This window comes from Salvelinus sp. IW2-2015, linkage group LG26, assembly GCF_002910315.2.
Source record: "Salvelinus sp. IW2-2015 linkage group LG26, ASM291031v2, whole genome shotgun sequence".
Classification (NCBI taxonomy): Eukaryota; Metazoa; Chordata; class Actinopteri; order Salmoniformes; family Salmonidae; genus Salvelinus; species Salvelinus sp. IW2-2015.
In genome coordinates, this window is record NC_036866.1 from 16,042,664 (window position 1) to 16,068,713 (window position 26,050).

General features: G+C 41.7%; 1 protein-coding gene across 2 annotated transcripts in view; it reads right to left on the bottom strand.

Annotated features, from left to right (window-relative positions):
* Positions 1–1,082: 1,082 nt before the first annotated feature.
* The window catches only part of LOC111952403 (NT-3 growth factor receptor), a 292,939-nt gene continuing 267,971 nt past the window's right edge, over positions 1,083–26,050 (bottom strand). The window contains exons 15-19 of one of the 2 annotated variants that reach the window (XM_070435166.1): positions 16,381–16,586; positions 14,851–15,094; positions 10,783–10,788; positions 10,217–10,375; positions 1,083–4,501 (exon numbers count right to left, since the gene is read on the bottom strand). In XM_070435166.1, the coding sequence (XP_070291267.1) occupies positions 4,316–4,501; positions 10,217–10,375; positions 10,783–10,788; positions 14,851–15,094; positions 16,381–16,586 (801 nt within the window). In that variant the 3' untranslated portion in view covers positions 1,083–4,315. The remainder of the gene's footprint in view (positions 4,502–10,216; positions 10,376–10,782; positions 10,789–14,850; positions 15,095–16,380; positions 16,587–26,050) is intronic. The other variant, XM_023971023.2, reaches the window with a different exon arrangement.

The following is a 26,050-nucleotide window of genomic DNA, read 5'->3' on the forward strand; positions in this document are numbered from 1 at the left end:
TGGATATGAGGGGGCTATGAGGGGGCTATAAGAGGGCTCTGAGGGGGCTATGAGGGGATATGAGGGGGCTATAAGAGGGGGGATATGAGGGGATATGAGGGGATTGAGGGGGATATTGAGGAGGGCCTAAGGGCCATAAGAGGGCTATGAGGGGGCTATGAGGGGGCTATGAGGGGGCTATAAGAGGGGCTATGAGGAGCAGTAAGAGGGCGTATGAGGGGGATATAGGGGCTATAAGAGGGCTATGAGGGGGGCTATAAGAGGGCTATGAGGGGCTATGAGGGGGCTATAAAGGGGCTATGAGGGGGGCTATAAAGAGGGCTATAAGGGGGCTAGAAGGGGGCTATGAGGGGCAATAAGAGGCTATGAGGGGCTATGAGGGGGCTATAAGAGGGCTATGAGGGGGTATGAGGGGCTATAAGAGGGCTATGAGGGGCTATAAGAGGGCTATGAGGGGATATGAGGGCTATAAGAGGCTATGAGTGGATATGAGGGGCTATAAGAGGGCTATGAGGGGGCTATAAAGAGGGCTATGGGGGATATGAGGGGGCTATAAGAGGGCTATGAGTGGGATATGCAGGGGACTATAGAGGGGGATGATGAGGGGCCTTGAGGGGCCAGATAAGAGGGGCATATGAGCGTGGCTATGAGGGGGCAATAGGGCGCTATGAGGGGGCTATAAGAAGGCTATGAAGGGGCTATGAGGGAGGATATGAAGGGGGTTTATGTAGGGGGCAAGTAAGCAGGTCTTATGAGGTGGCTATAAGAAGGGCATAAAAGGGCTATAGGGGGTGCTATAAGAAGGCTATTGAGAGGCTATGAGGGGATATGAAGGGGGTTATGAAGGGGCAGTAAGAGGGCTATGAGGTGGTATGAAGGGGGCAATAGAGAGGGCTATGCAGGGGGCTATAAGAGGCTATAATAGAGCGGCTATGAGGGGATATGAGGGCTATAAGGGGCAATAAGAGGGCTATGAGGGGGCTATAAGAAGGGCTATGAGGGATATTGAGGGGGCTATGAGGGCAATAAGAGCATGAGGGGGCTATAAAGGAGGGCTATGAGGGGGCCTTGAGGGGTAAAAGGGCTATGAGGGGATATGAGGGGGCTATGAGGGGCAATAAGAGGGCTATGAGGGGGCTATAAGAGGGCTATGAGGGGATATGAGGGGGATATGAGGTGGCTATCAGGGGGCTATGAGAGGGCTATGAGAGGGCTATGAGGGGGCTATGAGGGGGCTATCAGGGGGCTAACGTAAATGTCAACATATTTTTTATTTCAGTGATTCATTATGAAATACTGTAATGAAACTATCTAATGTGAATGACTGAAAATAATACTATATCAGACCATCAATGTGTAGTGTTCTTTATGTTATTAGAAATGTCTTCGCCTTGTAACACCAATGCCTAAATGTTCCTTTCCTCAAAGTTTACTATACTTGTAAACATTTTCAATCTAGTGTTGTGCAGACTGTTGATAAACATGTCTCTGAGTCTGTTGGTTCCTATAGGATCTTTTTGCAACATCCTCAGAAGTGACATTTGTCTGTTTCCTTCCAATTAGGACCTAATCTGGCATGAATGGGCTCTGTGCACTCCATTTGATGAGTAAAAGTCACCCTATGTTTTTTTCTTTAAATTATAACAAGTTCGTAAAGTGTGCCTCTATTTGAACCTCTATTTGAGCTGGATTTGTGCACTCATCCATGGAGGAGGTGTTAGGAAAGGAAGAGGGCAGTTGTTAACTAGCGGAGCTTCAATCACAGGAAGGAGCAGGATAGGGTTGTGTGGTGCACTACCAGGAGAAATCTCCTCGTTTACTTTGCCTGGGAGATCAGGATGCATGCAGGTGCATTGTGAAGTTATTGAATGCAGACAGTCAGTCAATGCAGACAGTCAGTCAATGCAGACAGTCAGTCAATGCAGACAGTAGGCAGCAGCAGGCCTGAAGACAGACAGGAATATTAAAAGAAGTGGCATCTTATCGCACATAACCATGTCGGAGTCACACCACTGTCGTGGAAAGCTTCTGCAATCCCCCCTCCGTGCTCTGTCATACAGAGACAAAATATGAAGAGAAGGTATAAACTAAGAGACCAGATTACAAATGTTCCAGTCACTTTCCATTCCTATAGTCGGATGCACCTCAGAAACTTTGCAGATGTGAACTCAGAGATTAAGGCGAAGAAGAGTTTTTGCGATGTTGTGATGAGTAGGCAGAATATGGAAAAGCTACTTTTGAAGTACTTGCAAAAAAAGATGAGAAAACGTTGAGTGTGTCGCCATTCTAACATGAAGGAACTTTTAATTGAAATAAAAGTACATTAATTGTACGTTTTGACCAGATAATTAATATTGAAGCTTTTAAAATACATTTTTGTTGAAGTAGACAAATGATTGTGTACATAAATGTTAATATGAAAATGATCACAAAATAATATCTCTCCTTGTTAAAGAAAATGCAGATAGGCAAAACATGGTGCCAGTATGGCTCAGCATTGAATAATTATGGATGTATCATTGGGGTGTTACTGAGACCAAACACAAGCTTGAATGATTCACATTACTCAGCAAAAGCAGTAGCAGCGAGAGAGAGGAGAGAGGAGAGAGAGAGAGCACTTTCTCCCAAAGCCCCAGTGTTTGTCATCACAGTGCAATGTTTCAAACAGCCCCCATAGCTACAGAGTGCTCTATCATTACTACTTAATGAATAATTTTAGTTTTGCCAAGTTTGCTATTGTTTAACATTAGGAGAGCTGGGGAACTTAAAGGATTGTTTGCTTAATGGAACCTTGTGCACATTGAGAGAAGAAAACATTCTCAAGCCTGCATTAGATGAATGCTTTAACTTGAATCTAAGTGTTTAGAGTATGAAAAATGAGAGGAAGGTACTGCTATTATGTGAATGTATAGTGTTACAATGTGTATAATGTCCAGTAGTACATTGCCTATTGTATAAACTGCCAGAATTGAAGCGTCAGGGTCATGACTATTTGAAGGCAGTTGAATAACATTATTCACAACCTGGAAAACAAGATGAAGTATACTACAATGTCATAAAAAATTACTTTTTAGGAGACAGCAACTGACAGCTAATAATGCAATATCATAGCTATAGCTCTTTGCTCTGGCTAGATGTACTGTACATGAGATACATGACTATTACTAGATTACACTGAAAGAACAAAACAATGAGCTGGGATGAGAGGGAGTGGGGGGCTATGTAAGATCTTCATAATCACTTTCTACTTTACTGTATGCATCTTGCTGAAAGTCTGTCCTGATTACTCTACTGAGTCTAAATCCTCTTCATGTCACAGCCTAACATCCTGACTCACAATGTCACATTATAATCACATGTTCAAAATGATAAGCCTAAATAAAGTAGATGAAATTCATTAAAACCAACAGAAATAACATAGTAACAAAAAATGAAAGATTATCAAAATATCTATAGAATTCACTCACCATAACAACACATCAAGAAACTAAAATAGTCTAAATAGGAAATGAAATAAGTTAACATATTTTTGTGACATAGAAATGTACAGTATATACATTCAATTTTAAATTAAGATGTCTGTGTTGATTGGTGGCTCTGTCTTTTCTATGAGTTCCACGTCTCATTGAAAAGCTGTTTCCCATCAGTAACTAAGCGCCTCGTTGGATCCAGAGTCAGAGAATAGATCTAGCCAATCAGAGTGCAGTAAGGCCTACTTTAATAAGTCCCTGCCAATTGTCTGACTTGCCAATATCAGCCAGTCATCTCCAACATGTGACATACCGTACCTTTAGCGAGAAACATGGCAGATATCCACACTTTGAAAATAAAAATAAATTAAAAATATATATAATATATATTTATAAAAGGAAAAAGAAAATCACCTGGGGAGTTTGATCTTCTGTCAAGATGGCAGGATCCCAAAAGCAAAACAAATTTCCAGGGTTTTCAGCTTTTTTTTATTGAATTTTTTTGGTGGGTTTTTTGGTGGTTTTCTTCCTGTTTTTTGTTTTTGTTTTTTTGTGATACTTTAAGTTGGCTGTTTTTACGAAAAACTTAAGTATGTCCTCTTCATATAGTATACAGCAACTGTACATTTTTGAATGCAGGTAAACAAAATGTAAAAGTGCTTTTTTTTAAGACTGTTATCCAGTGTATCGAAAGGAGTAGCAGGCACTTAAGTCCATCCCCATTTTGTAGGTGTTTGCCAGTGGAGCAATAAGGTACTCGTTGTTTGAGTTAATCCTGGGTTTTTGTTCATCTGTTGGGTAGAGACAGACAACAAAACAGACAGATAGACAAAACTCAACGTACACTAGCCCAGGATGTCCAGGTAGACAGGTGTGGCTTTGCCCAAGGCATAAAGGATTTTCTGGATGTCCTTGATGTTCAGCCTCTGCTGGGGCTCCCTCTGCCAGCAACCCAACATGATGTCATACACCTCCTTGGGACAAGCTCGTGGCCTCTCCAAAACCCGTCCTTGCGTAATACACTCGATGACCTGGGGTAGGAGAATGAGAGCGATAGAGAGAGAGAGTGAGGTCACTCATTACAACCCAATTTTGAGCATTATATTGTTTGTCAAAAGCATAACAAGCCATTTACAGGCAGAATTAGGTTTTGCTTAATCAGCGTTGTTAGCACCCCCGAGGCTATGGCACCACACTATTTGTACAGCAGTAATTATACGAGTGCAATGTCAAGGTCATAAAGCATGTTTCAAAGTATGAGGTTTTGCAGTACACATAAACAAACAAACTTGCAGTGTAGTCAGCATAGTGTAGTGCATTCAATATCCCTTTGTCAGACATGCCTGTTAGGGACATGCAGAGTAGGTTTGAATATTTTCCCAGTATTTTACAAATGTTCCATCCCAAGAATAAATCCCTTTTCTCCTGGGTAACCCAATATTTCCCATCAAAACTGAAGTGTCATTCTAAAGCATATATAAAGCATATAAATATGTCTGGATTTGATTCGAGCATTTATTGTTTTGAAAATTCAAGCCTGATGCTACCTGAGCTTGATGAGCCATACATTAAAGACATTTTATGAGCCCAAGCCCAAAAAAGTTTGTTTGTGTCTGATTGTGTCATTATCCAGTAGGCTATAATATATAGGCTACCGCACATTACGAACAAGTTGCAACAGAAAAACAGAAAAGCCCATTAATGTAGCTATGCTCTCTTGGGTAAATAAATGATACAAGCTCCAGTAGGCTAATCTTTTTGAGGGTGGACTGTATTCCTGTACTGTATTGTATTATACCGTATTATATGTCTGAAATTACACTCCTCGTTCAAACTATCAAGCTGAGAGAGAACATGCAACGATGCTGCAGGACATGCAGCCTTCAAAGTTACAATTATAGACTAGCAAATCTGATTGAATTTGGAAATATCATAGGGCCTATTTTACATTTTTACAATTAGTAGGCTGACGCATATCTTTCATAATATTTCCCCTAATGTTGTGCGACATGCGTATTAGCCTACTTCCTCTTTCTCTTTCTATTGTTGCTTCATTCCTTCCTCGCTTTCAACAACTAAATGAAATACGTTTTGTTGTCCTTATCTTCATCATTGTATTGACATGCTTGAATAATTTATGACTAGAATAAGATGCAGACTGCTTTCACTTCTCTTCACAAAGATTGAATGGTTATGGGTGACAGGTGTAAAGAAATAACTGATTCAGCCTACCGCCATCACGCATTCTCTCTTCCCCTCTTGAGTTCTATTGGCTGCTGTATTTAACATTCAGCAAACAAGAGCTTGCATCCCTCTTCGAATAATCTATTAGTAGTTTTTCCAGCAAGCTATTCTAGGTTAGCTTTTCGTGGGACTCTACGAGCTAAGGAGTGTTTTTTAAGGCCAGCGGTGCACAGGTGCGTATCGCACAAGAGACAGAGGCCACTTAGGCCTATGCATAACCCATCATTCATGAGATATATGGCTAATACTGCATCGAATTTATTATGTGTAAGGGTATGATAAGACATCTATATGAAAAGGATGATCTATTTTGGATGCAATTTGAATGGAATTGATGGAGAGAGAGAAAGACTGCGAGAGCGTCAGCTGATTTAAGCAACTAAACTCAGCAAAAAAGAAACGTCCGCTCACTGTCATCTGCGTTTATTTTCAGTAAACTTAACATGTGTAAATATTTGTAAGAACATAACAAGATTCAACAACTGAGACATAAACTGAACAAGTTCCACAGACATGTGACTAACAGAAATGGAATAATGTGTCCCTGAACGAAGGGGGGTTCAAAATCAAAAGTAACAGTCAGTATCTGGTGTGGCCACCAGCTACATTAAGTACTGCAGTGCATCTCCTCCTCATGGACTGCACCAGATTTGCCCGTTCTTGCTGACGTTTTGCTGTTACCCCACTCTTCCACCAACGCACCTGCATGTTCCCGGACATTTCTGGGGGGAATGGCCCTAGCCCTCACCCTCCAATCCAACAGGACCCAGACGTGCTCAATGGGATTGAGATCCGGGCTCTTCGCTGGCCATGGCAGAACACTGACATTCCTGTCTTGCAGGAAATTACGCACAGAACGAGCAGTATGGCTGGTGGCATTGTCAAGCTGGAGGGTCATGGCAGGATGAGCCTGCAGGAGGATGTCTTCCCTGTAATGCACAGCGTTGCGATTGCCTGCAATGACAACAAGCTCAGTCTGATGATGCTGTGAAACAATGCGCCAGACCATGACGGACCCTCCACCTCCAAATCAATCCCGCTCCAGAGGTCAGGCCTTAGTGTAACGCTCATTCCTTTTACGATAAACGCGAATCCGACCATCACCCCTGGTGAGACAAAACCGCGACTCGTCAGTGAAGAGCACTTTTTGCCAGTTCTGTCTGGTTCAGCAACGGTGGGTTTGTGCCCATAGGCGACGTTGTTGCTGGTGATGTCTGGTGAAGACCTGCCTTACAACAGGCCTACAAGCCCTCAGTCCAGCCTCTCTCAGCCTATTGCGAACAGTCTGAGCACTGATGGAGGGATTGTGCGTTCCTGGTGTAACTTGGGCAGTTGTTGTTCCCATCCTGTACCAGTCCCGCAGATGTGATGTTCAGATGTACCAATCCTGTGCGGGTGTTGTTACACGTGGTCTGCCACTGCGAGAACGATCAGCTGTCCGTCCTGTCTACCTGTAGCGCTGTCTTAGGCGTCTCACAGTACGGATATTGCAATTTATTGCCCTGGCCACATCTGCAGTCCTCATGCCTCCTTGCAGCATGCCTAAGGCACGTTTACGCAGAGGAGCAGGGATCCTGGGCATCTTTCTTTTGATGTTTTTCAGAGTCAGTAAAAAGGTATCATTAGTGACCTMAGTTTTCATAACTGTGACCTTAATTGCTTACCGTCTGTAAGTGTCACGTTCTGACCTTAGTTCCCTTTTTATGTCTTTGTGTTAGGTTGGTCAGGGCGTGAGTTGGGGTGGGTAGTCTATGTTCTTTTTTCTATGTTGTTATATTTCTGTGTTTGGCCTGGTATGGTTCTCAATCAGAGGCAGCTGTCGATCATTGTCTCTGATTGAGAATCATACTTAGGTAGCCTGTTTTCCCCATTTTGGTTGTGGGTGTTAATTTTCTGTGTAGTGTCTGTTCACCTTGCAGAACTGTTTCGTTTTCTCCTCGTTGTTATTTTGTGTAGTGTTCAGTTTTTCAATTAAATTATGACGAACACTTACCACGCTGCATTTTGGTCCTCTTCTCCTTCACCAGACGAGAATCGTTACAGTAAGCTGTTAGTGTCTTAACGACCGTTCCACAGTTCATTAATTGTTTATGGTTCATTGAACTAGCATGGGAAACAGTGTTTAAACCCTTTACAATGAACATCTGTGAAGGTATTTGGATTTTTAGAAATTATCTTTGAAAGACAGTGTCCTGAAAAAGGGCCGTTTCTTTTTTTGCTGAGTTTATATTCGAGTGATAAGCTGCAATAAAGATGTACAATCAAAAATATGGTGGCCCTCGAAAGCCAGATGGAGATGTGTAAATTCGACATGCGTTCAGTCCTTATATTACTGTAGCATAGGCTATGTTGCAGAAAATGTAGGCCTACCTATCACAAGACAAAAAGTTACCATGATGAGATGATACATGCATTGTGAACTGTGCTCCTACTGAGATGCGCTGTCTGTCCCCACCCTGAGCTGTCTGTCCCCACCCTGAGCAGACAGTAGAGAGAAGGCCACAGAGAAGCCAGATTTAATGTATATATTTTAACAGTTCCATTTCACGTCATGCTATTCATATAAATAAGTTATTATAATTTACCGGTTTCTCACAGTTATTTATCCCGGGAAAAGTGAGTGGGTTTGGACAGGAAATCTCGGTATATCTCGATAACCTCGTTTCCCGTTATTCAACCCTAATGCAGACCCGTGTATTTAGAGAGTTTGGCCGCTGGAGTTTCTGAATTATAATGAATTTACATGACACTTCAACGTTATCAGGCAGACATGTTAGCTACCCATTAACATTACATGGGGAATATTAAAACAATTGTATGAAATCAAATGTCTAGAATGAGCATTATGATGCATTTACATGACACTACAACATTATATGGCGGCCATGTTAGCTCCATAGAGGTCTTATTAAATGAATGAGTATTCTAATTCCTAATTCTATGGTTCATTCCCCATTAACATTATATGGGGAATATTTAAACAATGCTATGTAAACACATGTTCTATGCTATGTTCTAGAATAAGAACATTCAACATTCTTAAAGTTGACCTAACTCTCTAAATATATGGCTCTGGGGACATGTTTCATTTTGCAGGTGAACACTTTGGACTATGGGGGAAATTGGGACTCTATGAGTTGTATTGATCGCTGTTTGTTCGGTGTGTTCTGTTGAATGGCTATGAGAATAACTGCCTCACGTTCACGTTCCCATCCACAGACACACACACAAAGGAACCCGACATGAACAAKCATTACCAATTAATCCACTCTGTGCAGTGTCAAACATGTCAAGGATGATAATGTGATTGCCATGCTAGTGAAGCACACCTGTGAGTTTTATGTTATGTTGTTGATGTTGTCATGTTATTTAGCTTTGCTGCTCATTTTGATTGGATAGTAGTTGTGTTTATTGGTACATATCATATTGAGACCTGTGTAGCTAAAAATAGGACCACTTCAAGGTAGGGTTAAACATATCAACTCCAGTGAGTATGGTAACTTTGTTCTGCTGTCTGTGTTTATTTTAGGAGCATTTTGAGAGGCTGTGTTGTCGTCAGCGTGATGCTCTGTCTGCACAACTGCAGCCTAAAGGCTCTTTCCACAGGCGTTGAGTCAGTGAGTCACCACAGCCCCTCGACTGCAGCCGAGACCGGGCACATTTACATTCACAGCACATTCACATTTATAAAATACTTCTGTCTGGGGCTCTGGTTATGGTTTCTATACCTATGGCAGGCTTCAGGAATGATTCATGATGCTGCTTTTCAGGTCTCAACGTAATGGGACAAGCAAATATATAAACAATGGCTCTGTCAGACTGTACATGCTGACGTTTGGCTGGAACTTGGGGCATTGTTGTTCTGACATTTTAATTATCATGCCTTTAAAAAAATTGTGGAATTGGTTTGGTGGACTATTGAACTCACAAATGAGTATAGTCCTTCATAGCTTCTGTCAATGTCAACAGTGTGATGTCTTTATGGTGGTTGGTTGAGAGGAATTTCAGTGGCACAGTGACTGTCTGCACATCATCACTACTTCTATGTTCTGTAGATAGAAAGCTGTTGCTCACCTCACATGCCATCCCTTATCTTTTATATCTATGGTGGCTATAAGTTTGTGTGTAAATGGGTGTGATTTAATTTCAACACTCTCAGCTCACACTAACATAATTTAGTTGCTGCTCTCTTGTCATCTTTGTTTAAGTCTTAATTGATTTCTCTTCTGGTCCAATATTGAGCCCAAAGGCCACTCTAAGAATAGGCCAATTAGCCTCTCCCACACTGCACCATTCTAGGGCTTAGTAAGAGCGCTATGAATCACTGGCCCTGATTATCCACTGATGTGGTTTTAGTACGAGTGTGACTCTTGGATGGTAGTCTTTGCCGAGGCAGCAACAACTGTCGAATGCACATTATTGCATTGTGTTGTTATGTTGCTTATTTTCATTTCTGTTTTTCAGAAAAAGAGCAGAATACAAAGATGGGTGTGCTACAGTACCTCGTTGTTGGCCAGTTGAAACCATGGCTGCTTCCCGTAGGTGAAGATCTCCCAGAGGATGACACCGAAGCTCCACACGTCGCTCTCTGTGGTGAACTTCCTATACATTATGCTCTCAGGGGGCATCCAGCGGATGGGCAGCATGGTGTGGCCTCCCACCTGTCAGAGAGAGAGAGAGATAGAGAGACAGAGATACATGGAGGGAGAGAGAGAGGTAGAGAGATAGAAAGACAGAGGGAGAGATATGGAGGGAGAGAGAGAGACATAGAGATATGGAGGGAGAGAGATAGAGAGACAGAGAGACAGAGAGAGAGAGAGGAGGAGGAGAGAGAGTGAGAACAACAGATGTCAGCACAGTGTTATGGACCTGGGCTAACTGGATTTAAAACAACTGAAAAAGAAAACAATTGTACATGTCAAAGAAAATGACATATTCACCAAAAGGCATGCAGAAGACACACTTTGAATACTTCTAGATGCTCTTTTCTAGTTTATTTTATTTATTCATTTATTTATTTTAAACTTGTATTTTTCTTATAAAATATTTGAGAAGAAGGGAAACCTACACAGCCCTGTAACACAGAAGATGAAGAAGAGTCAATGAGGCTCAGCTGGGAGGAGGAAGAGAAGATGGAGCCAAGAGAGGGAAGGAAAAAGGATCCATTAAAGAAGTTTGACAGCTTCAAGCCATGCAGCAACATAAATGAAGTCTTCCCTTCAGCCTTCCCTTCCCACTGCCAGATATTAATCGATTAAAACAATGAGTCATTAATTATCTGTGCCCTCCTCTTTAACTCAACTGGATTGTGTCTAAATCTGTTTCCTAATCATGTCAATTACACTGTGTTAATCATATCCGTGGAAGGGTTGAACAAGAGTGACATTTCAATAGGGGATGTCTGATTATTGTTACTTTCAACTCTTAAGTGGTAGCTGCATATTAATTACAGAGCTCATTAGCACTGAACTCACTATGGGTCAATGTATTGACTGAGCATGTGAATACAAAGAAGTTAACTACATTACATTCCCACATTGCTGATACTGTAGCTATAAAGGATCAGTCTACCATGTCTGCCATCGATAATAACAGTATATTATAGCATCAGTTTCCTTCAGGTAATTATGTATTGTTGGTTTATCTTTGTTAAATTTGGCCCACTGAACATTATAATAAGTTGTTCCGTTTTACATCTCCAATATACTCACCCCTTCCTTCTCCCCCTCCTCCTCCTCCTCCTCCTTGTCCGCCTGCTCTGCTTTTTTAAGATTTATGACGGTTTATTAATGAGATTATGGTGAAATGTCTGCTGGACCACGTCCCATAAAGCCTGTGTGAATATGGAACCCTAACGCCACTATCACACTCTACTGATCTTCTTCCAAGCTGAAAAGAGAAAAAGGCTGTTTCAAAAATCAAATGTATTCATGTTCAATCATATATATATATATAAATGAACCACATCTAATTATAAATAAAGGGGATGCAGATTTCAAATGTGTGTCTGTACTGTGCAGAAAAGGGTATCCGATAGTAAAATGTGAAGCCAAAGCAGTTCTAAGAGTTTTAATACGTTCCAGGACTATTAGAGAAAGGGGTATTTGTCTATCATACAATACACACACTACAACCCTAATGTTCACTGTAACATCAACTTAAATTGTCTTACCTTGAAACTCCACCATTGCCATAGCTCTACCCTACTATCCCATCTCCTGATACAACCCCAGCTCTACCTCATTATCAATACTTGACAGGGAACATGTCGTAATGCCCGGGGAAGTACCTAAGACTTCTCCTACATACTACATTTGTAAGGGACTCTGAAGTGAATTGGTTTCCCTGCTGCAATGACTTGACACCCTTTCCATTCATTGACTTCTTTATGTGGACAGATTGTTCCTCACCAGACTAATGTTGTTGGCACTACATGAGTAGGTACACCGCTCCATAATGCAGGCTGGTGTCCAAAACATAGATAGTAGAACAGGAGGATGATACAAATTCACATATCGTTTTTGAAAACGTACCACGGTTCTATGATATTTGCATAATTCATAGAAAGACAGATCTGTGTTTGTTATGCTAGCTCGGTCTGTCTTAGGGGACTGGGTCTGCTTCTCGGAGGCAGAGTATTTGTGAACTTGTTCATGTGTTTGTGTGTGTGCTGGGAGATTAAATGAATTGATTGAATTTCAATTAATCTTAATGGCTTCTCCCTGGCAAGCACCACCCTCAATTCAGTCTGGGGTTGAACGGCGGACCGTGGAAGCATATAAATCAGAGTGTGGAGCAGAATTCAAACTGGCAAGGTGACAACAAAAACTCCACCACAATCTCAAAGCATAGCACAATTAGCATATATTGAGACATTTAAAAATTGCTAATAGACTGACGATAACATATGCATTGATTGAAGCAACCATCAATACATTTTCAATAAAGTCCATCAATGTTGTTGTTAGAGTCTAAAGGCAGATTAAGCATAATAACGAATCTGCTATATACCTTTCCTAACTTGGAACATTGTCATTGGATTGTTGGATTAACATTGCAGCTTGCTAATAGTGGCTGTTGAGGGGGTGTAATGTAATTACAGACCCTGTATAGTTAGTTATCCAGCGACCAGGTATTCAGTATTGATTATGTATAATAATACCACATCTAGCCTGCATTCCTCTGTGATGTGATATCAAGTTGTCATTGTCCACTCCTTAGTTCACTAACACAGTGCCATACCTGCAGACTGAGAACCAACAGCTAATTTGGCATTGGGGAGCCCAGGCATCACTTTCATTATACAGATGGGGGCTGTCAGATATGCTGCCTGTGAGAACCCCGCTCAGACCGTACTTTTGCTTACTGTGTCATATCCCTGGAGGGCCGTTTTGTTGGTTGGTTCTCCTTGAGGAGAGGAGAGGAGTGGATGTCAATATGTGACCAGTGTCAGGGAGATGTGTTCCTGGCTGACAGCCCAATTTATAATCACTCAACAAAAGGGAATGTGTCCAATGCAGTTACGACCTCCTAATGTCTCTGTCAGTGGACCATACACCAGGCCTGTTCTGGCAGAGATGCCCAGGCCTAAAATGGCCAAGGCCCACAGTCCATTGCCAGACCACCATACCAATAAGGGGCAGTCCAGCAGTCCTGTTAGTAGTCTGATGGTGAATCAGACATCTCTCTCTCACAGGCTACTCTATTGATGACCATCTGTACCTGTATGCCTATGATGTTGAGATTATCTTACTATAACTTACTCGTGTTAGTATCTAAAAGGAGAAAAGCAACATGAAAGCTGTTGCAGTAAAGAGCAGAAGTGGTTGGAACAGTAATTACACAGTGAAAGTCAAGCATAGTGCCTTAATTTACATCACTTCCTGGTCTCTTTGACACCTTATTGATACATGTATTTTACTGAGCTGTGTGTTGCAAAGAGAAATCAGCTATTAGAGGTACCACTTAGGAAAAGTAGCCTGCAGAATACATTAAGTGGGAGGAGACTCAATGGACTATTTGACATTTACTGCAAATGTAACATATTTTCCACAATGGCAATTATAGTCTGTATCTAGTGAAAATCCGATGTACCAGAGTAATAATCCCTTTGTGATGCCAGCACAGCAAGTCCATTATCAACTGGGATAAGAGCTCTATATTCAGTCTGGTCACCGTGTCTCAGAGACAACAAACAAAAGAATACAGCAAGAATGGTTCTGCCCTACACCTGACACATGTTTAATAATAGGGTCGTTCCACCAATTGAGTACATTTTGGGTAGTGTAACTTGGTGAAGTTCACCTAATTTTAACATTCTGTCATAAAAAGCACACGTTCAACTTAATAAACATGTTTTTCATTCTCAAGAGGTTAAATAAAAAAAGGACCATTAAGTGCCGCTATTAAGTGCCAAATAAAGTAACACGGTTAACCGTAACAGGGTTGACGATTTTATCTTAAATCAGCCATAAATTCACTTGTGACAGGAGGAATGGAAGCTTGTTGTGTACGGTGTCAATTGAATACAAGCTTCACAAAACATTTCTAGACTGTCTATCTATGTGTAACACCAGAAAATGGCCAAAAAGAGTAGGACCAGCTCACCTGCCTTTACATTATGATTTCACTACTATGATTTGACTACTATGATTTGACTATTTTTAATATGACTTTAGCAAGTCACATTAAAATTCAAAATATAATTTTCCATGTGGTCTACATTAAAGGACACTTCACTTAATATAACAGGCTTTTAAAATTAAATATTGGTGCACAAATTCTACTAAAATATCAAAGGGACGCAAAAGGCTTATTCTTGGAACGACCCCATAGACATCATTATATTGAGCATGCATCACTTTTCTTGTACATTTCCTAGCATTAGTAAAGGTAAAGAGTTCAGGCATCTATAAAGGAAAAGATAACACACAATCATGAGGAATGGAGGCGAATGCAGGGTGAACACCACACCTTCCAGCCCACTGTGTCACACCACCTGTTCACTAAAGCAAAAACACTGAGGTTGTCGCCGAAAGACATCTTTAGGTTAGCTTGATTATGAAGGTACTTACAAATACATGAATAATATGGAACAAATGTTTTATTATGCAACATACATACTGTCGGTGCTTACCCTGTAGTAATCTGTGCTGTAAATGTCCCTGGACATTCCAAAGTCACCAATCTTAACCAGCAGGCCGTTGCCCACCAGGCAGTTCCGAGTGGCTAAGTCACGGTGCACAAAGTGCTGGGAGGCCAGGTACATCATCCCCGCGGCAATCTGAGTGGCAATGTGCAGCATCTGAGACAGGCCCAGCTCCCCATTGGTCTGCAGCGACTGTCCGTCAACCAGGATCAACGCATCAGGCCCATGAGCTCTGTGGATAGAGAAATAAGGGAGGGAGGGAGGGACGGAGGGAGAATCTTATCTCAATCACCATATTCTTACTCCACATTACATTTTATAATGGATTTTAGCTCTGCATAGTATATGACAGTGGTATGTTCTTCAGTTGTAATAGATTGGACATGAGATTCAAGGTGTTTTACATTCAAACTTTAATTGAGACAGGAACATGGGCCACGTCATTACCGTACCAGGGCCACTAGGTGCAAAACCAACAAGAGCTCCTCTGTATTAATGAATGCAGAACAATTGAATGGAAATGCTATAACTGTCATGACATTTGCATGTAAAAAGCCATCAGCAAGCAGCAGACGTCTACCTGCTCTGCCTCTGCTATTGAGCACCAATGTTCCCTGCCACTGCCAAGCATCCAGGGGCTCAATAACATCCAATCATAAAGGAGATCAGCTGTCTCATTTGAATTCTGAGTCCCAGTTTCCCTAGTCCGTGGAGGTTCAGTCAACAGACTGCCGTTACACACAGCATTTTGTGGTTTTACACTAACAGGTTATCTCTACTTAATCTACAGTGTAGCGAATAGGAAGTCGCTGCTGCTGGTACTGGGTGACAGGTCTAGTGGAAAACAACAAAAACATTGTATTACCCCTCCTGTTTCTTGTACGCTACAACATTTCTCTGAGGGGAAGCCATCCATCAATCACAGCCTGATGCTTGCGGTGAAACCTGCAGGGTTGTGGCTGTTCTACTACACTACATGTAGAAATGATGAGGAAATAGACAGGAACTGGTTTCATCTTTGGAAATGATCACATATATTATATTGCTGGCCAAAGGATTTATTGTATGACGTTAACTCTAATACTGAGGATAGTTATTCAGGTTAGCGTACTGTGGACCAGCACAGTACATCACTAGTGGGGTGCAGTCAGCCTGCCATTCATTGTTGAGTCTATAGACACTTGTGGTTGGTAAACAGGGGGAGATGCTTCCCCACACGTTTCAATTAAGCTGAGTAAACTTCCACAGTTCCAAAAACACATATAAAGTATGTTTCTCAGTTGACAGTTTTTATAACTCATAGGCTACACCAAAGACACATTTATAGACATAAGAGTTGAGCACGTCTTGTTTATCCCACACGTCACTGCTTTATTCAGCTGAAAAATCTTTAACTTCCAACAACACTCACAAGAAAAGTATTTCTCAGTTGGCAGCTTGTATTACTCCAAATACTAATTTACCAAAATTAGGAAGAGTTGAGCATATCTTACTGTGCATTTAGTTGACACAACTTACCTGAGGAACTTATTGAGGTCTCCGTGCTTCATGTACTCAAAGACCATTATGAGGGGGTCTCCATCCACACACACACCGTAGAACTTGACAATGTGCTCGTGCTGCAGGTTCGTCAATAGTTCCGCCTCCCTCTGGAAATCTTTTCTCGCTGCAAGGGTGGGGTCCTTCAGCGTCTGAGAAAATACAAGGGTGGAGTCCTTCAGGGTCTGAGGAGTACAAGGGTTTCTTTTAACTGCTTAGCAAAGTATGATACTGTTGCAACAACTTTATTAGACTGTGGAAATAGAGAGGAAAAGTGAAATAGACCTTAGAAAATTGACCTCAGACATTGTCACTAGCCGACTACCCTACGGTATTCTACCCTGTACCTTAGACACTACTGCTGCCCCATGTACATAGAGTCATTGAACACAGGTAAAAAATAACGTTTACATACGGTTTTACCCACTTTATCTGTATATGCTGTATTCTAGTCATGATTCATCCTATATAACTACTGCTGTACACCTTTTCTATTCATATAGTACCCATACATCTATACACATCATTAAATACAGTTGAAGTCGGAAGTTAACATACACCTTAGATAAATACATTTAAACTCAGTTTTTCACAATAACTGACATTTAATCCTAGTAAAAATGCACTGTCTTAGGTCAGATAGGATCACCACTTTATTTTAACAATGTAAAATGTCAGAATAATAGTAGAGAGAATGATTTTTTTCAGCTTTTATTTCTTTCATCACATTCCCAGTGGGTCAGAAGTTTACATACACTCAATAAGTATTTGGTAGCATTACCTTTAAATTGTTTAACTTGGGTAAAACATTTCGGGTAGCCTTCCACAAGCTTCCCAAAAAAAGGTGGGTGAATTTTGCCCCATTCCTCCTGACAGCTGGTGTAACTGAGTCTGGTTTGTAGGCCTACTTGCTTGCACACGCTTTATCAGTTCTGCCCACACATTTTCTATAAGTTTGAGGTCAGGGCTTTGTGATGGCCACTCCAATACCTTGACTTTGTTGGTGCCATTTTCCCACAACTTTAGAAGTATGCTTGGGGTCATTGTCCATTTGGAAGACCAATTTGCCACCAAGCTTTAACTTCCTGACTGATGTCTTGAGATGTTGCTTCAATATATCCACATCATTTTCCATCCTCATGATGCCATCTATTTTGTGAAGTGCACCAGTCCCTCCTGCAGCAAAGCACCCCACAACATGATGCTGCAACCCCCGTGCTTCATGGTTGGGATGGTGTTGCAAGCCTTCCCCTTTTTCCTCCAAACATAACTATGGTCATTATAGCCAAACAGTTCTATTTTTGTTTCATCAGACCAGAGGACATTTCTCCAAAAAGTACGATCTTTGTCCCCATGTGCAGTTGCAAACCATAGTCTGGCTTTTTTTATGGCGGATTTGGAGCAGTGGCTTCTTCCTTGCTGAGCGGCCTTTCAGGTTATGTCGATATAGAACTCGTTTTACTGTGGACATTGATACTTTGTACCTGTTTCCTCCAGCATCTTCACAAGGTCCTTTGCTGTTGTTCTGGGATTGATTTGCACTTTTGGCACCAAAGTACATTCATCTCTAGGAGACAGAACGCGTCTCCTTCCTGAGCGGTATGACGGCTGCGTGAGCCCATGGTGTTTATACTTGTATACTATTGTTAGTACAGATGAACATGGTACCTACAGGCGTTTGGAAATTGCTCCCAAGGATGAACCAGACCTGAAATTTTTATTTCAGGTCTTGACTGATTTCTTTTGATTTTCCCATGATGTCAAGCAAAGAGGCACTGAGTTTGAAGGTAGGCCTTGAAATACATCCACAGGTACACCTCCAATTGACTGAAATAATGTCAATTAGCCTATCAGAAGCTTCTAAAGCCATGACATCATTTTCTGGAATTTTCCAAGCTGTTTAAAGGCACAGTCAACTTAGTGTATGTAAACCTCTGACCCACTGGATTTGTGATACAGTGAATTACAAGTGAAATAATCTGTCTTTAAACAATTGTTGGAAAAATGACTTGTGTCATGCACAAAGTAGATGTCCTTACCGATTTGGCAAAACTACAGATTGTGAACAAGAAATTGGTTGGAAAACAAGTTTTAATGACTCCAACCTAAGTGTATGTAAACTTCCGACTTCAACTATATATACAGTATATAGAGTATATAAACACATACATATTTTTTTTCACTTTTATTTAACCAGGTAGACTATTTGAGAACAAGTTCTCATTTACAACTGCGACCTGGCAAAGAATAAAGCAAAGCAGGTCCACACATACAACAACACAGTTACACATGGAATAAACAAACATACAGTCAATAATACAGTAGAACAATTGTTTTGGGCCTTAAGCGTGGCTGAGGTGCACCCATGACCAGCTCTGAAACCAGATTGCATAGTGGAGAAGGTACGATGGGATTCGAAATGGTCGGTAACAAACTAGAATGGTCCAAACACACCAAGACAGTCGTGAAGACGGCACGACAAAGCCTATTCCCCCACCAGGCGGTGTCAGAGGAGGGCCCTAAAAATTGTCAAAGACCCCAGCCACCCCAGTCATAGACTGTTCTCTCTACTACCGCATGGCAAGCGGTACCGGAGTGCCAAGTCTAGGACAAAAAGGTTTTTACCCCCAAGCCATAAGACTCCTGAACAGGTAACCAAATGGTTACCCGGACTATTTGCATTGTGTGCCACCCCCAAACCCTCTTTTACGCTGCTGCTACTCTCTGTTTATCATATATGCATAGTCACTTTAACTATACATTCATGAACATTCTACCTCAATTGGCCCGACCAACCAGTGCTCCCGCACATTGGCTAACCGGGCTATCTGCATTGTGTCCCTCCACCCGCCAACCCCTCTTTTTACGCTACTGCTACTCTCTGTTCATCATATATGCATAGTCACTTTAACCATACCTACTGTACATGTACATACTACCTCAATAAGCCTGACTAACCGGTGTCTGTATATAGTCTTGCTACTCTTATTTTCAAATGTCTTTTTACTGTTGTTTTATTTCTTTACTTTCCCCCCCCCCCCCCCCCCCCACACTCACACACCTTTTTTTTTCGCACTACTGGTTAGAGCCTGGAAGTAAGCATTTCACTGTAAGGTCTACACCTGTTGTATTCGGCGCACATGACAGGCTAGTAATAGGGGTTGCAAACATTTCGGCAGATCATTTTAGAAAGAGAGGGTCCAGATTGTCTAGCCCGGCTGATTTGTAGGGGTCCAGATTTTGCAGCTCTTTCAGAACATCACCTATCTGGATTTGGGTGAAAGAGAAATGGGGGAGGCTTGGGCAAGTTGCTGTGGGGGGTGCCAGGCAGTTGACCGGGGTAGGGGTAGCCAGGTGGAAAGCATGGCCAGCCGTAGAAAAATGCTTATTGAAATTCTCAATTATAGTGGATTTATCGGTGGTGACAGTGTTTCCTAGCCTCAGTGCAGTGGGCAGCTCGGAAGAGATGCTCTTATTCTCCATGGACTTTACAGTGTCCTAGAACATTTTTGAGTTTGTGCAACAGGATGCAAATTTCTGTTTGAAAAAAGCTAGCCTTAGCTTTCCTAACTGTCTGTGTATTTTGGTACCTAACTTCCCTGAAAATATGCATATCGCGGTGGCTATTCGATGCTAATGCAGTACGCCACATGATGTTTTCGTGCTGGTCAAGGGCAGTCAGGTCTGGAGTGAACCAAGGGCTATATCTGTTCCTGGTTCTACATTTTTTGAATGGAGCATGCTTATTTTAGATGGTGAGGAAGGCACTTTTAAAGAATAACAAGGCATCCTCTATTGACGGGATGCGGTCAATATCATTCCAGGATACCCCGGCCAGGTCGGTTAGAAAGGCCTGCTCGCAGAAGTGTTTTAGGGAGCGTTTGACAGTGATGTGTGGTGGTCGTTTGACCGCAGACCCATTACGGATGCAGGCAATGAGGCAGTGATATACACACATTACATGACCAAAAGTATGTGGACATCTGCTTGTCTAACATCTCATTCAAAAATCATGGACATTAATATGGAGGTGGTCCCCCCTTTGCTGCTATAACAGCCTCCACTCTTCTGGGAAGGCTTTCCATTAGATGTAGGAACATTGCTGCTGGGACTTGCTTCCATTCAGCCACAAGAGCATTAGTGATGTTGGGGATTAGGCCTGGTTCGCAGTCGGTGTTCCAGATAACATGTTTCCACTACTCCAGAGTGGAGAGCTACACACCACTCCAGCTGACACTTGGCATTGCACATGGTGTTCCCATTTCATGAAGCTCCCGACGAATAGTTATTTTGCTGACGTTGTTTCCAGAGTCAGTTTGGAACTCCGTAGTGAGTGGTACAACCGAGGACAGACGTTTTTTACACGCTTCAGCACTCAGGGTCCGGTTCTATGAGCCTGTGTGGCCTACCACTTTGTGGCTGAGCAGTTGTTGCTGCTAGAGATTTCCGCTTCACAATAACAGCACATACAGTTGACCGGGGCAGCTCCAGCAGTGCACAAATTTTACAAACTGACTATATAAAAATATACAGTACCAGTCAAAGGTTTGGACACACCTACTCATTCAAGGGTTTTTCTTAATTTGTACAATTTTCTACATTGTAGAATACTAGCGAAGAGATCAAAACTATGAAATAACACATATGGAATCATGTAGTAACCAAAAAAGTGTTAAACAAATTAAAATATATGTTATAATTGAGATTCTTCAAAGTAGCCACCCTTTCTTTGCCTTGATGACAGCTTTGCGCACTCTTGGCAATCTCTCAACAAGCTTCATCTGGAATGCTTTTCCAACCGTCTTGAAGGAGTTCCCATATCACTGCGGTCCAACTCATCCCAAACCATCTCAATTGGGTTGAGGTCAGGTGATTGTGGAGGCCAGGTCATCTGATGCAATACTCCATCACTCTCCTTCTTGGTTAAATAGCCCTTACACAGCCTGGAGGTGTTGGGTCATTATAGTCCCACTAAGCACAAACCASATGGGATGGCGTATTGCTGCAGCCATGCTGGTTAAGTATGTCTTGAATTCTAAATAAATCAGAGACAGTGTCACCAGCAAAGCACCCCAACACCATCACACCTCCTCCTTTATGCTGGGAACCACACATGTTGAGATCATCCGTTCACCTACTCTACATCTCACAAAGACACAGCGGTTGGAACCAAAAGTCTCACATTTGGACTCATCAGACCAAAGAACAGATTTTCACCGGTCTAATGTCCATTGCTCGTGTTTCTTGGCACAAACAAGTCTCTTCTTATTATTGGTGTCCTTTAGTAGTGGTTTCTTTGCAGCAAATCGACCATGAAGGCCTGATTCACTCGGTCTCCTCTGAACAGTTGATGTTGAGATGTGTCTGTTACTTGAACTCCGTGAAGCATTTATTTGGGCTGCAATTTCTGAGGCTGGTAATTTTAATGAACTTGTCCTCTGCAGCAGAGGTAACTCTGGGTCTTTCATTCCTGTGGCAGTCCCCATGAGAGCCAGTTTCATCATAGCGCTTGATGGTTTTTGCGACTGCACTTGAAGAAACTTTAAAAGTTCTTGAAATGTTCTGTATTGACTGACCTTCATGTCTTAAAGTAATGATGGACTGTCATTCCTATTTGCTTATTTGAGCTGTTCTTTCCATAATATGGACTTGGTCTTTTACCAAATAGGGCTATCTTCTGTATACCACGCCTACCTTGTCATAACACAACTGATTGGCTCAAATGCATTAAGAAGGAAAGAAATTCCACAAATTAACTTTTAAGAAGGCACACATGTTAATTGAAATGCATTCCAGGTGACTACCTCAKGAAGCTGATTGAGAGGATGCCAAGAGTGTGCAAAGCTGTCATCAAGGCAAACTTTTGACTGGTACTGTATATATACACTGTATATTCCAGACTCTGACATTGCTCGTTCTGATATTGCTCGCTCTGATATTTATTTTTCATGGGGGGGTTATGTGTGTATTGTTTTGTATTGCTAGATATTACTGCACCGTTGGAGCTAGAAACATACAGTGCATTCGTTAAGTATTCAGACCCCTTGACTTTTTCCACATTTTGTTATGTTACAGCCTTATTCTAAAATGGATAATACTCCATAATGACAAAGTGAAAACTGGTTTAATACATTTTGCACATTTATAAAAAAAACTAAACAGAAATACCTCATTTACATAAGTATTCATACCTTTTGCTATAAGACTTGAAATTGACCTCAGGAGCATCCTGTTTCCATTGATCATCTTTGATATGTTTTTACAACTTGATTGGAGTCCACCTGTGGTAAATTCAATTGATTGGACATGGTTTGGAAAGGCACACACCTGCCTATACAAGGTCCCACAGTTGACAGTGCATGTCAGAGCAAAAACCGAGCCATTAGTACGAAGGAATTGTCCATAGAGCTCCAAGACAGGACTGTGTCGAGGCACAGATCTGGGGAAGGGTACCAAAAATGTCTGCAGCATTGAAGGTCCCACAGAACACAGTGGCCTCCTGTCACGGCCGTTAAAGGAAGAAGAGGACCAAGGTGCAGCGTGGTGAGCGTACATACTTTTAATAGTAGATGTCGCCAACAAAACAATAAACAATACCAAAACAAACCGTGAAGCTTAAGGCTATGTGCCATCAAACAAAGTTAACTTCCCACAAACACAGGTGGAAAAAAGAGCTACCTAAGTATGGTTCTCAATCAGAGACAACGACAGACAGCTGCCTCTGATTGAGAACCACACCCGGCCAAACACACAAAAAAAAGAAAACATAGAAATAGAAAATCATAGTCTTCTTCCATCTTCGTGGGCGACCGTTGTTGATGTGTGCAGAGGGTCCCTGGTTCGCGCCCGTGTCGGGGCGAGGGGACGGTCTAAAGTTATACCGTTACAGAAACACAAAACATAGAATGCCCACCCCAACTCACGCCCTGACCAAACCAAAATAGAGACATAAAAAGGATCTCTAAGGTCAGGGCGTGACACCTCCATCATTCTTAAATGGAAGGCACCTAAAGTCTCAGACCATGAGAAACCAGATTCTCTGGTCTGATGAAACCAAGATTGAACTCTTTGGCCTGAATGCCAAGTGTCACGTCTGGAGGAAATCTGGCACCATCACTACGGTGAAGCATGGTGGTGGCATCATCATGCTGTGGGGATGTTTTTCGGCGGCAGTGACTGGGTAATTAGTTTGGATCGAAGGAAAGATGAACGGAGGAAAGTACAGAGAGATCATTGATGAAAACCTGGTGCGCTCAGGACCTCAGACTTGGGCAAAGGTTCACCTTCCAACAGGACAACAACCCTAAGCACACAGCCAAGACAACGCAGGAGTGGCTTCGGGACAAGTCTCTGAATATCCTTGAGTGGCCCAGCTAGAGCCCGGACTTAAACCCGATCGAACATCTCTGGAGAGACCTGAAAATAGCTGTGCAGTGACGCTCCCCATCCAACCTTGAGAGGATCTGCAGAGAAGAATGGGAGAAACTCTGCAAATACAGGTGTGCCAAGCTTGTAGCGTCATACCCAAGAAGACTTGAGGCTCTAATTGCTGCCAGAGGTGCTTCAACAAAGTACTGAGTAAAGGGTCTGAATACTTACCCTAATGGGATATTTTTATTTCTTTTTTTCCTTTGTGATTATGGGGTATTGTGCATAGATTGATGAGAAAAAAATACACATTTTATAAATTTATACATTTTATAAATGACAAGCTTAATAACACCCTTCCTGATTTCCCACCTATGAAATATTTGGCATTTACACTCAATGTCTTGTCTCTTTCTATGTGGAAAAAGTCAAGGGGTACTTTCCGAAAGCACTGTAAGTCTGATAACACCTGGAAATCTGTGTACGCTACCAATAAACTTTGATTTAATTTAATGTATCTGCTAAATGAGTGGAAAATATTTGATAACTGAGTTATATTTATGAAAAAAAACTGAAAATATAAATGTTTTTTTGAGGCTTCCTAACAATGATCCATAGATAAACACTAAAACCCAAGCACAGACACACAGACAATAACCTGGTTGGTGTGAAGAGAAAAGAGACAGGGTAATAAACAGAGCAGGGGAGGTAAAGCACTGTAATCTTCTAATTTAAGGAGCAGAACATGAAATGAACTTTTCTCTGACAGGTTGTCACAATGACCCAGCAAACCTCATAGCTTTACAGAAGCAGATAATTTAGTAATTTACTTCATTATGTTTCCCATATACATAGTCTGACATTTCATTATAGAGCTGTGATAAGAGACGCACGTGCCTTACCAGATCTAGACGTTGTGGTTGCCTACCATATTGGCTCAGAGTTATGGTATCATTATTGACAAGCTTAACACCCTTCCTGATTTCCCACCTATGAAATATTTGGCATTTACACTCAATGTCTTGTCTCTTTCTGATCCCCCATACATTAACAGGTAGGATTAGTTCCTTATTGTGTCTAGGACGACTGCCAAGCAGTAATTTCTGGGTACTTTTCCATTAAAAAACAATATATTTTGTAGCTGTACTGTAAACTAAAGTTCGAAAACAAAATTCATGTTTTCCGGAGATTTGACAATACAATCCTCCACTTACGTAAAAGTCCACAACGACAGCACCACAGCTAAAACATAATAATTCATAGCATTCTTAACACACTATTAATTGCATATAACTAACATTGCCTTACTGTATTCAATTATTTGACAGTTAGTTATATGTAGGCAATATACTGTATATAGGCGTTATATGATTCATCGATGATAGATGAATGACGATCACAATGTTTTGCTAATGTTTTAATAAATTTGAATTCCCTTATATCACAAATGTAGAGGGGAATTTGAATGGACGGCAGTGCCCATGGACAGATGGCAAGGCATCCATCCCTATCATCCTGGATGCTTTATGACCCCTGTGCTGCAGTGGAGTGCTGTGTCCTCAGAGTCCACCTGCATATACTGGACATACTGGAGAGCCGACACATAGACTAAACAGCTTTACTGGTAGTCTCCGAGACTTGTTGACCTACACATATATAGTCTGACATTCCATTATAACCTAGATATAACTTAAAATTACATATAAGTAGCTAAGTAGCTGTGGTGCTTACGTTGCAATCTTACCTAACATGAAATACAAACTACATTGTTAAAAAACAATAGCATACACGCCTTTATTTTTGTGCGGCATCTATTTCAATAGGATCCACTCTGGTGACTGGGGATGTGAAGAAAAGAATGAAAGAAAAAGCAAGACAAAAGAAAGCCAGCTCAGTGTTGCCTCCATTACTCATAATCAAAGCATATGTGGAGTAGAACAGTTTGGGAGATGATCTAACATCCCTCACAGACAGCCTTATTTCTCCAGCTGCAGTCTGTCTCTGTAAGGTCGGCCTCCTTCCCCTGCCTCTGCACTGCGGCTCCCTCCCTCTCGCTCCACACTATCATGGCTAACATCATTCCATGGATGAGCGCTTTGATGAAGAGTGGTGGTGACAAGAGGGAAACAGTGATGAATGTGCCCCTTGTCTCCAACCATCATAGCGTGACCCCTCCTCCAGCGGCTGATCTAGGTACCTTTGTATGACCTTTGAACTTTAATATCCTCAACCGTGTCATGTTAGAGGTGAAATTTACATTTTAACCCTGAGGTTACAATCG